General features: G+C 38.6%; 1 protein-coding gene across 1 annotated transcript in view; it reads right to left on the bottom strand.

The window, feature by feature from the left end:
• agbl4 (AGBL carboxypeptidase 4) overlaps positions 1–13,652 on the bottom strand; it is a 291,793-nt gene that overhangs the window by 184,951 nt on the left and 93,190 nt on the right. Inside the window, exon 4 of the mRNA XM_056772317.1 lies at positions 7,508–7,602. Coding sequence (XP_056628295.1) covers positions 7,508–7,602 — 95 coding nt within the window. The remainder of the gene's footprint in view (positions 1–7,507; positions 7,603–13,652) is intronic.

The following is a 13,652-nucleotide window of genomic DNA, read 5'->3' as shown; positions in this document are numbered from 1 at the left end:
AGTTGAGAAAAAAGAGGGGAGGCAATTCTGTGGAGACAGCTCAAACTCATATTACTTTGTATGCTCAAAACATGCAGATAAACACAAATCATTCTTGACTATGGCTTACTTATGATGTTTGGAATTGACAACTGTATTTGCAAACAAGTGTAACTCACTGTCTTTTTTTTAACAACAGTGAAAAAGAAGACAACTATCTTTCAGAATAAAAGTATATTTGGTTTCTTTTCCTGTGGTAATTGTACCTTGGTGTATTGTAAGGACAATTCAACACAACAATAAAATAAGAAATACAAAATAATAAAAAAACTACAAAAATAAAGACTGAAATACTTTATTTAAATGTTCATATTTCATTTCATATAAAATAATAAATAATTGAAATGTCTCAGTTTTGTTTTTATATACTTATTTAATAACCAAAATACCCAAAAAGTTATGCACTGCAGCTTTAAAGGGAAAGTTCAACTAAAAACATATTTTTCAAATTATTTGTTCACCCTTGTGTAATTTCAAACCGTTATGACTTTTTTCTGCAGAACACAATATATGATCAAAGTTTATCCCACAATGACTTACACTGTATGACACACACCCACTGAGATATTTCTCAAAATATCCTTTAGTCTTCCACAGAAGGAAGTCTCATATATAGGCTTCAAAAGGCACTGTTTATGGGTGTTTTGGGTGAACTATCGCTTTAAATATTTTGAAACAATGAGTAACAAATAAAAAAAAGTTTATGTTATTCTTTGATTAAAAAATACATAAAAAAAATTCAATTGCAAGAGTATAACAAAAAATCTTAGCACACTCTTTACAAAAAATAATAAATTACTCTCCCTACATAAATTATTTAAAAAACACCAAAGAAATCTGTATTCTAGAGTCTTAGACCTTTCAATTCATATATACAGTTGTGTTCAAAATTATTCAACCCCCAATGCTGTAAATGGTTTTAGGGAATGTAGTGTACATTTGTAATTGTATTCAGAATGAAATCCTACAAGGACTTCTTAAAGAACCATATGCAACTAAAATGACATCAATTAGTTTTGTAATACAGTAGTAAATGTTTCTTTTGTGAATTCTTCATTGGCATAATTATTCAACCCCTTAAAGACTACCACTCTGAAGAACAGAGGTTCAATGAAGTGTTTTCAATCAGGTATTGAAAACACCTGTGGATATCAGGGAGCTGCAATAAAGCCTAATAAGCACCAATTAGGCAGCTTTAAAATGACTTTGATACTCAGCTCCTTCTAGACATTTACTGGTGTGGTTACAAACATGGTGAGGTCAAGAGAATGGTCCAGGAAGACAAGAGAACAGGTGATTACTCTTCACAGGAAGGGCAATGGCTATAAGAAGATTGCAAAGATGTTAAACATACCAAGAGACAACATAGGAATCATCATTCGCAAATTCAAGGCAAAGGGCACAGTTGAAACGCTACCTGGTCGTGGCAGAAAGAAGATGCTGACTTTGACTGCTGTGCGCTACCTGAAGTGTAGAGTGGAGAAAAGTCCCCGTGTGACTGCTGAGGAACTGAGAAAAGATTTGTCAGATGTGGGTACTGAAGTTTCTGCTCAGACAATACGGCGCACCCTGCGTAATGAAGGCCTCCATGCCAGAACTCCCAGGCGCACCCCCTCGCTGTCCCCAAAGAATAAGAAGAGTCGACTGCAGTATGCCAAAAGTCATGTAGACAAACCACAGAAGTTTTGGGATACTGTTCTGTGGACTGATGAAACAAAATTAGAACTGTTTGGGCCCATGGATCAACGCTATGTTTGGAGGAGGAAGAGCAAGGCCTATGAAGAAAAGAACACCTTGCCTACTGTGAAGCATGGCGGGGGTCAATCATGCTTTGGGGCTGTTTTGCTTCTGCAGGTACTGGGAAGCTTCAGCGTGTGCAAGGTACCATGAATTCTCTTCAGTACCAGGAGATATTGGATGACAATGTGATGCAGTCCGTCACAAACCTGAGGCTTGGAAGACGTTGGACCTTTCAACAGGACAATGATCCCAAGCATACCTCCAAGTCCACTAGAGCATGGTTGCAGATTAAAGGCTGGAACATTTTGAAGTGGCCATCGCAGTCACCAGACTTAAATCCGATTGAGAACCTCTGGTTGGACTTAAAGAAAGCAGTTGCGGTGCGCAAGCCTAAGAATGTGACTGAACTGGAGGCTTTTGCCCATGATGAATGGGCGAAGATACCCGTAGATCGCTGCAAGACACTTGTGTCAAGCTATGCTTCACGTTTAAAAGCTGTTATAACTGTAAAAGGATGTTGTACTAAGTACTAAGATTGAATGTCACTTGGGGGTTGAATAAAACTGATAATGATGTGAGCTCAGAAAAGACATTTGTGGTTATTTCATTATAAATGTTATGTTATATTTGTCTGACCTACACGTGCCTCTTTGATTTAATTGTAAGCAGGATGACTGAATGATCATAATCAATGTCAAACCGACCAAAACAATCAATTTCAGTGGGGGTTGAATAATTTTGATTCGATTAGAAATTACATGCACAATATTGACGCAAACTTAGTTGTCCCGTATACGGAACGGGTGACAGTTAATATGCCACAACAATTAATATGCAAAGTCATGTTCATCCATCAAAACTGACAGTACCAAAATGTCATCTTAAGGATCAAAAAGAACAAACAACAAACACTTTACAAGGCTATAAGTTCCTGTAGCATCTCCAACAATTTAAGACAAAAGCAGATCTGCTTGAAAGAGCAGGTTGCAAAATCCCATCTGAGAAAACAGAGCAACTAGGGCTATAAGATCCATTCATGCAGAGGAGAACGTGGAGGTACAGTCTATCCCACAAAAAGCACCCAGCATCTCAATATGACCATAGATCTAATGTGTCAGGAGGATCAGCAGTCAAAGGTGACTCTCTCTTCTCGAATGATAAAAGGCTCTCAGTCCTGTGAAGAGCTTACAGCCACTTCATCCACCCACTTAAAAAGCTATAAGTCCATGCATCAGTCCTGCTCATTGCTGTTAGCCTTCTAAAGCATCGCTACATATACCACAGTATAAAAGCGCTGCACCTACAACCAGCCTAAAATAAGTCTGTTTGACGATAGCCTTAGAATAGACATCCATGGGCTGTTTACAGGAAAAACAAATCCATGTCTAAAAGCTAAAATACACAACATTTGCAATGTTCATGGGTTCAAAACCTTTGGAAGACATTTTGCTTAGGATGGAAGTCTGCATTTCCACAGGTTTCCCTTGGGACTTGATTAAATGTGCTGTGGAGTTGATTTTAAAGGTGTAGGCAGGCATTCTGAAGGTTGCATATAAATACAATGGGATTTAAAAAAAAAAATGATCTTGCTATTTTTTAATGCAATGTGAAACACAGTTCACACATCTCTGCGGTTCTTGAAAGTCCAGCGAAGTCTGAGAAACTGTGCTTTGTTTCAATGGATCGATTAAAAATAGTCTTAAATTGAGCAGGAGTGGGCGGGAAGAGTATTTATTTGGAGCGAGTTGGCAATTTGTTAAATTCGGTGGAAGATGGCGTTACCTGGTGGGATAGAAAAATCTGTCTCGTGGGATGGAAAATCCTACTCTTTTGTGCAGATCTGAATTTGGACACGGATACTGAAGAAGCAAGTAAACAAGATCCTTCAGCATACCTGAACAGCACATTCTACCTTCGCCCATTTATACACATCACCAGAATAAGGTCAATTCAATGTAGAGACCGAATTGGACATGGTTGTGTGACACAGAGACCTAAGAAGAATTAATATGTCTGAAATTCTTCTTCTATGGTTTCGCTTAAACTCTGACATGTTGAATGTCAGCTGTTGTAACCTGCTTTTGGAAAACAGTGTTGAACAACTCCCCTCAACCCGATAATAACTACACCTGTTGCTCAACTGTGGGTGCATAAACACGCATATATACCAAAACAAACACACACCTATGCGGGTTCCAATCTGTTGCCTGTCTGTCATGTGGGCCAAGAACAGATGAACTGCAGGCGGCACACACACACGCAAACATACCATTACGCACACACACAACTTTAGCATCAGCCAGCCTTAGGGAAGAACGGTCTCTGCAGATAGAGATAAAGGTTTCAACTTGCAGGTTAAAAGTGACTTTTTCCACAGATAAAGGCAGCAAAAGCAATCTGTTCTCTTTTCTTTTTTCTTCAGCTGTCTCTCTCCCTCTCTCTCCCACGCTCAATTTTTGTTCTTGACTTTATCCAGCGCTGCGTTGGATCAGACAGTTAAAGCGGGTCTTTGCTTTATTTCATATCTACTTGTCAAAGAGAGATTAGCAGATTTTTAGCTGCACTTTGCTGTCAAGATGGAAAATGAACGGCAGAAAGAATGTTAAAAAAGCACGGGCTACAATCAAAGCATTTGCTCAAGAGAAATTAAAGATGTTTAATATATCAAAGATATTCATCAGGAAACAACAGTGTTTTAATTGAATCACATTCGAATGTCTTGCAATGTGTCAATTTGAAGACACTTTTATCCAAAGCAACTTACAGTGAATTCATTTTTATCGGTATGTGGGCAGTGACAAAGTAACACTTTAGTATAGGGACCAATTCTCAATATTAACTAGTTGCTTATTAGATTCCTATTTTTAGCATTTTGGCTGTTTATTAGTACTTATAAAGCGCATATTCAACATGACCTTATTCTAATTCCCTAATCCTACCCAAGACCTAAACCTAACAACTACCTTATTAACTATTAATAAGCAACAAATTAGTAGTTTACTGAGGCAAAAGTCATAGTTTATGATTTATTAATACCGAGAATTGGACCTTAAAATAAAGTGTGACCATATGTATATGTATAATAAAATATAGCATAAGAAAGATTTATCCTCATTGTCGCTTTCCTGTGAAACGCTTTCCTGTAGCTCAGCGGTAAGAGCATTGCGTTAACAACGTTGGTTCGATCCCAGGGGATTGCAAATACCTATGTATAAATGTATAGGATAATACAATGTAAGTCGCTTTGGATAAAAGCGTCTGCCAAATGCATAAATGTAAAAAAAATGTAAATTGTTTGTTCGTTATTTTTTGCTGTCACACCGTACGACACATTAACACATTTATTGTCAACTAGCCATATGTGTTTTCTGTGAAATAAACCTCAACCATTGCACAACGCAGTGCCCTACCAACCCATCTATAGGAACACTACTGGATTTGATCTTCCACAAAATCCTGATTTGATAAAAAAGGATTCTTAAACGGCCAATTTCCCCAGGTACATTTTGTAAGATGCAAAATACCTTTCCTCACATAAAGCCATTATCACGTGTGTGTTCGCGTGTGAGCTTGAGACGGCGTGTATCTAAATAGATGCAAAAGTGTGTGTGGAAGGGCCCCCTTTGTGTCACAGCATGTTGTTTTCACACCTCTATAATTGGATGAGAAACGGAGAGGATCGCCTTGCGCTTGTGTAAGAATTACGTGGTCTTTCCTCGCCTTATTGAAGTCCTAATGCTTGAGCCTGTGCCGTCGCGGCAACGGACAGCGTGTGGTACGATCAGCCCACCCTGATCCAGCCTTCTGATGACTATCACTGTGGCATTTGTACGCAGAGGTGTTCCATCTCTTTTCGCCCGCTATTCACAGTCTCTAAATGCTACAGGCTTATTTTCCCACCGTGTGCCACAAACTGACATAAACGACGGTCCTTTGAGCTCCAGATTGCTATAAAAAAAACCTGTGTGATTCAAACAATGGCCTTGATGTCGGCGGAAATAAAAGAAATGTCGTCGAATGTCGATCTGCCTCCTTCGTGCCATGAAACTGCGGAAAAGTTAGTAAAAACTGCTTTATTTTCAGTTTCCCAAAACGTTCAATTTCTAGGAACGGATGGGTCCATGCAAGTGCGTTTTACAATAAATTACAGTGCAGAAAAGGACTGTCAGTAAGAGTAGAAATAAGACGGATTCGTCCCTTAAACCCTAATTGAGCTCGACCATAATTCATTTCTAACAATCGCTTTGCTGAGCGCAGCTCTGTTAAAAGTGAGCTACAGCTCCAACAACCTCTCCATAAACCCACCGGCACGCACCTGAGGGAAATGTTGAACATGGGCACGTAGGAGACGTCAACTTGACTGTGAAATGTTTTGCAGTCCATTGTTTTCCGACAGCATCTCCATCTAATTGTCTTGTCCCATTAAGCCGTGACCAGGGTTTGGCGGAGGAAGACAGGCTCCCTCGGCAGACGGCTGCCATTTGTCTGAATGCCCTTGATCGACTCGTGACAGATGTCAAAGTTTCCGTTGAGCGGTTACTGTCTCCGTCACATGACCTCTGTTCGGCACGTCAGGATTGCGTGGCGTATTGGCTCTCGTACTGATACACACGCTCATGCACACTTCTGCATCCATCAGTTCCCTGCTATTACCTCTGACAGGCCTCACCTGCCCAGGCCGCATGGCCCATGCAAATGCAACCTGGCAGATGAGTGTTTGAATGGTAATGCGCCGCTTTGATTGATACTGATAGGAGGGCATGAGGGTGAGAATGTGAGCTTGGGGTTTGCGTACGTAACTTTTTTTCAAGTTATTGTGAAGTGCAAACAAAGTAATGTAAAAGAACAACCAGATTGAGACAGAAGCATATACTGCAAAACTGAAGCTTGGGTTGTATTGCGCAACTCTATGAATTTTGTTGTATTTGAAATGAATAACTTGAATTTAATAAATGAAGAAAATGTGCTTATAAAAGTCCAAGCATCCCTGGAAGCAGGCCAATACATTTGCCAATTCTATGCAGAGTGACTCCTTTGAGGGTGTAAAAAATCTAACATTTAAAAATGATGTTTTGATTTATTTAGTCACAACATATAACATTTTAACAGAATCCATATCGCTAGCAAAGCGCAAAGAGTCAAATTGATTAAAAAACACAAAGACATAAAAACACGTTTAGTTACAGGACAAAATGGCATCCGGTAACCAGTCAGGTTGGTACATTTCCCAACCAAAGCTCACTTCCTCACTGGCATATCTCATAATTCCTCTATCAACAGCCCTGTCAGCGTCCCTTTTTCTACCCAGACAGCATCACCATGGAGACCAAACATCGGCAGCAACACAACCTCTCATAAGGAACATCAAACACACATTGTCAGCCTGGTGGAGGAAAAGAAAGTGTCGAATGCTTCTTTTAAGGACCACTGACAGTGTGAAAACCCGAAAAGATGGTAATGACATATTCTGTTGTTTGTGGGAGAGAGATAAGACAGATATCACAACTGTACGCAGCCCAGGAGACAGTAGAGTCTTATTCACTCAATCTCAAGTGGAATTCACACTCAGGCCTGCATTACACAAGCTTAAGTTACCTTGAGAGACGGTGGGTTATGAACAAACTAAGATAAGTCACGGATTTGTTTGGGTTTGAATGGAAAGAATGGAAAGCAAGGCCGAACAGCGTGGAGATTATGCAAGTATGATATTTGCAGAGGGTATAAATACCATTTAGGCCGGCTGGTGGACTTCACCACAGGGGACATCCCATCTCTGTACAGGCTCTTGGTCTTGCTAAAGTTCACAATGTTGAAAATCACTCTCTGAAACCACAAAAAAGGCAAAACACATTTGGGTGAGAACAGACGAAACAAAATACAAGAAAGACAAGAAAGCAAAAAGTTACTCCCTGTTTAGGAGAGAATAGAAAATGTCATTGAGATGATGTTCACAGAACCTCTCGCGAGTTTCAAAATTAGCAGTGCAAATGGGAAGTGCTGCCTGAAACACTAAACGTGTTAACAGAATCTTACAGGATCTCACTGACTACGTAATGCGAAGATTGTGTGAACTTATAACACACGTGAGACAAAACTGCGGAAAGATGTGAGAGTTTAACTTTATTTCCTCAGAAAAACATGGATCTGTTAACATGATTTTTGTCACGCATCGAAATCACTACGGTGTGAATGAATCATGCTGGTGGAGGTGATAGTCTGGTTATGCAAAAAAGACCAACACAACGAAGCGATGAAGGGTTAGTTCACCCCCAAACAATTCTGATATTATTTGTTCACCCTCATTTGGTTCAAAACCTGTATGTGCCTCCTATTTTCTGTGAAACATAAAAAAAGATATTTTGAGAAATGTGTCAGGTTTTGTTGGCAAAAAACTGAAGTCACCTGGGGTCAGTGTTGTTTGGTAACCAACATATTTTCAAACCAACTTATTTTGTGTTCTGCATAAGAATAAGGTTGAGTAAACGGTAAAGGGATTTTTTATTTTTGTCTTCACAGGACGTGGCGTGATACGTCCGGTATGGACAAAATTTAACACACATGTTACAGGCTATCATTACAACTTATTTTGTGTTCTGCATAGGAATAACATTGAGTAAACGGTAAGATCATTTTTGGGTGATGCTAAGTCTGTATCTACACAAGACGGGGCACGATACGACGCAACCCCCGGCTAACTAACTTTACGAAGAATAAAGTACAGATAATGCTCATAATGATACGTCCAAACAGTTAATGACTCTTTGTGATAAACCATATCAAATTCCCAATTAAGCCCAGGTGATAGAAGTCAACAGTGTGCGAATGCAATCCAATTACAACCTTTCTCTCTTTTTCTCAGTTCCTCTCTCTCTCTCTCTCTTCAGCAATCCCTCGTCCATCTATCCCTCTGTTCAGCCCCCATCAGCGGCTGCAGTCACAGAAGATGGGGGATGTGGTCGGCCTGAATCAGCCAGGGCTAAAATGACATTTAACTGATGTTCAGACGCGAGGCAGCTGCTGGAACGGCTAGATAAGACCATTGCTGCTGGCATTTCAATTACACTTTTGCTGCCTTACACATCTGTTGCCAGCCTACTTTCTGTCTTTTTTCCCACAGGCAAATACGTCCCACCACCTTTACATCGCAACACTCTTTCTTCTTTTTTTCCCTACCACAAAATTCAGATTGAATTCGCCAGGCTGTTTCTGGGGCAGTTGAATGTATTTCTGAGGTGGAGTTGGTTTTCAATCCAGTCAAAATGAATGATGAACGTGTGTGTCAACATCAGAAAAAGACAGAGGAACTTCACACCCATTTAAAATGATGATATTTAATGAATACTAAACAAAAAAAAAAATGACGGGATGAAAACAGTTAAACAAATCATGCCCCGTAACTAACTTGGGCTTTGACAACAAATTGGATGACGACTTCCGACAGACACAAATGATTACATCCTTCTCAAATAAAGCAGTTCATTAAACAGGTTTCATTTCATAATATTTAATTGTAATGATTTATTGTCTGTTTTACTCACACAAATACCCAAACACACACAGACAAACATTCATTTCAGTCAACAGCATCTTTCAAGGGCAGATCCCATGAGGCCATACAAAAAGGGCAGTCGGCTGTCAGACAAGCTGCCTGGTGGAACAGAGCTGAGTACCTCCATGAAGTTTAAAGGTGACTCCTTACACTTGAAGTTGTCAGAATTGATTTGTATCATTCATACCTTTTAGCTGTAATATTCAAAGAAATCCTTCTCGCTTTCTCTCTCTCGGTGTCATTACATCCTACAGTGTCTTCATCACAATCAACAGGGGAGTTACTCGGAGGAAGAGTGGGAGTGCTTACATTGGACGCACATCTCATCTCAGGCTCATTAAGAGCTTTGTGTAAGGAAGAATGTGTGCGCGCACACACAGTCACCGGAAGGCCCCTTTGCGCTAGTTAAGTCAGTGTATCTACACTCAGGAGTCATTTGGAGTTGGTTTCCCAAAGCAGCATGGCTCAGTGTAAAGCTGGTCTTGGAGGAACAGTGAGAACTGAAAATGTAATTAGAGATATAGAAACTAATTTTGATTCAGCCTGTCTGAGATGTCATTTCTATCAGGCATGTCAAGTTCTGGTACTGTACGGCTCTTCACTTACACAGGGACATGTTCACGTTCACCTCAAGCATACTTTTGCCTGTGCTCTGGTCCACTTTGCACCTTATTATGGCCAAGACCCACATTTATTTGTATTTTTAGTAAGCATAATGTAAGATTAAAATTGGATAACAAAATGTGTGTATATGTATATACACTATATAGAAAAAACTATGGGGGGTACTTCTATTGAACAGTCATTTCCATGAGCACAAAATCTACTGTGTCTACAATACTACAGCATTTAAAGGGATAGTTCCCCCAAAAATATTTATTCACCCACTTGTCATGTCAAATCTGTATGACTTTCTTCCGCAGAACACAAAAGAAGATATTTTGACGAATGTTGTTAACTGGTCCCCTTTCACTATTAGTTTTGTGTTTATTCAAAAGAACTGAATGGGGGCCAGTGCTGTTCGGTTACCAACTTTCTTCAAAATCTTTTTTTGTGTTCTGCGGAAGAGAGAAAGTCATAAAGGTTTGAAATGACAAGAGATTGAGTAAATGATAAATATTCATTTTTGGGTGAACTATACCTTTATTGATATTCTAGAGAATTATGGACTTTCTGTTCGGACAGGACCCTTTTCTATTCCAACATGACAATGCCTCATTCAGTCTAGTTTGAAGAACTAGATTCTGCATAAAGTCCAGAACGCAGCTGAACACCTTTGAGTCAAACACTCGTCACCCAAACCCATAAATGACGCAAGGGGAAGAAGAAAAAAAATCCTTTCCAAAACTGTCGGAACAAAGATGGTGACAAAATTCTTTAATATGGTATTGTATGGTATAGCCTTAATATTTGTTTGATTAGAATTACTGGACTAGATGAACATGTTTATTAGAAGGGGGGCAACCCAATACTATTGTCCATATAGTGTATATTTATATACTGTGTATATGCACGTGTGATTGCAACATCTTTAAAGAAAAAAAAAACTATTTTAAATTACAGAAAACCAAAAAAACTCAATAAATCTCAGAATATCTACAGTTTTTATCTACAATATTTCCAGCAATTTTAACAAATCCAGCCATTTTGTTCTCCCTCACGGGCACACACATAATATCAACCTCTTTTTTTGTGTTTCTGGCAGACCTATTCCTGCACCATAAAGCATATAAATTTACAAAGACTAGAAGGAAGAAGCAGAAAAAGGATCATTTTAATGCAACGTTGCCCAACAAATTTTGGAATAAATGTACTTATAAAGCACATTTCTGATACAATACCGTAACACAATAACAATGAGAGTATATGCAGTATCAGCTGCTGTTGCTATGAAGTTTGTGGTCTGACAATTGACGCAAAGATCTCATTAAACACAGATTTTGTGGGATTAAAAATAATAACAGATTCTGGGATTAAAAAGAATCCTCTTATTTATACAAGCCACAAACACACGCACTAACACACACACCTGGTCCAAAGCAACAGGTCTACTGTATGTCAATAACAAGCGGCTCGGTAAAGCACAGGTGAACAGAACTAATGATTTCGACTCTGTTAGGAGAGAAAGAGCAACTAAAAGATAAAAAAGCCGGCAACCACCAATGACCTACCCCAGTGCTCCTGAACAGAAATAGCTGGATGTCAAACAGTGTTTGGGGGCGAACGATGTCTTTTGATACTGATCGATCTGCAGACGGACATGCTCTGGGGAAAACACTGCTGAAATATTTAAGAGACTTGTCTAAATAGAGGGAGACATAAATAATGTACTTGCCCTCTGTAAATCGTGTTCTTTCTAAAAGGCATTGATGTGGGTATATTAGCTTAATAACGCTGAATAATGCAACATGCAGTAGTCCATATAAAATACATATAGTGTCATGTGACACTATGGCAGGGGTTAAGTATAAAGTGAATTGAGTCGTATATACAATACAAACTATCAATATTTACAACCTTATGAATAATAATGTTCAGCAAATACAGTCAATGAAAGCAACTGAGATTGAATTAAAGCAAAGAGTGAATGAATGCAGACTAAAGCACTCAATTATGAATCTAAGGTCTCCGGCGCTATAGATATATCCATCACATTGCTTAAGATGCTGATCATGTTGGGGCAGCAATGACTTAATAACTTTGAAATAAGTTATAACAATGCAATTGATAAAAAATATGGTGCGTAAAGAATTTCTATGAGACTTCACAGTACATGACACAATTTAAAATGAATACAGCACTGGATAATCTTAAAGGCTTTTTAAAAATAAATACATTTGGGTGTTGGGAAATGAAATTGACTTAAGAAATCTAATTAGTATACTACTATGTATTATTATCAAATTGTGTACTATACATAAAAAACTTCACACTTTCTGAAAATTCATAGCATTTTCATTGGCAAATACATGCTACAAACATTCAATTCTATAAACATGAATAGACAAATGAATGGATAGAAGAAGGAAATAATAAATAAATGAATAAATATAATAAATAAATAAATGAATGAATATTACTATACAAATTTTTAAGTTTAAGTTTGTTAACCAAAAAAAAAAATTCCGTCATCATTTACTCATTTAGAGATCAAAAGTCAGTTTCAACAAACCCCTAAAGTTATGAAAACCTTAAATATCATTACAATCACAACAAAAAGTTTCTTAATTTAAGACTCCTGTTGTAACAATGTCAAAGTGAATCCTGTACCTGTCCTCAATGCACTTTAAAAATGAAAAGTCCAAATCTGATTTAGTTTCAATGACACATCATAAAAAAGGAGAGAGCGGACACACTTGACATACTGACAACTGACAGGCCTCAAGTACTCCGCAATGCAATATAAAGTCAGCTTTTAATTTCCTCTTTAAAAAAGGAAACTATTCAAAAACTCTTATATCAGATAACAGCAAACTCAGACAGGCATTGGTGAAGCTGCAGGCATGTAGACCTTTTGTTTGGTTGAGGCATTCAGCCCCTTTTGTGCAGGATTATTTAATTCCGGCTGAAAACTAGGAAGTGTGCGCTTTTGGCGTATTCGGTGAAAAGGCAATTGCAATCTACCTTTATATTGTGTGGCAGCAACACGTGGCTCTAACATGTTTAATTAGGTCTCTCCATTGCCTTTGACTGACGGTCCAGCAAAACACATCAGACACAATGCAAAAGGTCACAGTCACTCACACAATGGTGCTTGGAGAGCATTAAAGGCATTCCATTAACCTACTGACGGTTTCGCGAGCAGCTATGAGGGAAAGACCTCTGCATACGTGTTTGTAATGTTGAACCTGATGCCGTTGGCTTATGTGGATGTCACTGTATTCTACAAGCAATGAATCACTGTAACACATCAGCTTACATTAACTAGAATGAACAGAGGTAGAGTCAGACTCTGTTTGAAGTATGTCTATAATCTATTAGAGGTATGGCTAGGGACCGCCCACCCATAAATTAATCAGTTAAATTGATGTTTTATTAAATATTGGCTTTCTAGAATTATGACTGGTATGTAAAGGAACACTCCACTTTTTTGGAAATAGGCTCATTCTCCAACTCCCCAGAGTTAATAAATTGAGTTTCAATGGAATCTATTCAGCCGAACTCCGGGTCTGGCAATAGCACTTTTAGCATAGCTTAGCATTGATCATTGAATCCAATTAGACCAGTAGCATTGCGTTCAAAACTGAGCAAAGAGTTTCAATATTTTTCCTGTTTAAAACTTGACTCTTCTGTACTTATATCATGTGCTGACCGTCGGAAAAAG

This window comes from Triplophysa dalaica, chromosome 18 (assembly GCF_015846415.1).
Source record: "Triplophysa dalaica isolate WHDGS20190420 chromosome 18, ASM1584641v1, whole genome shotgun sequence".
Classification (NCBI taxonomy): domain Eukaryota; kingdom Metazoa; phylum Chordata; class Actinopteri; order Cypriniformes; family Nemacheilidae; genus Triplophysa; species Triplophysa dalaica.
This window is presented reverse-complemented; position numbering and strand designations above follow the sequence as displayed.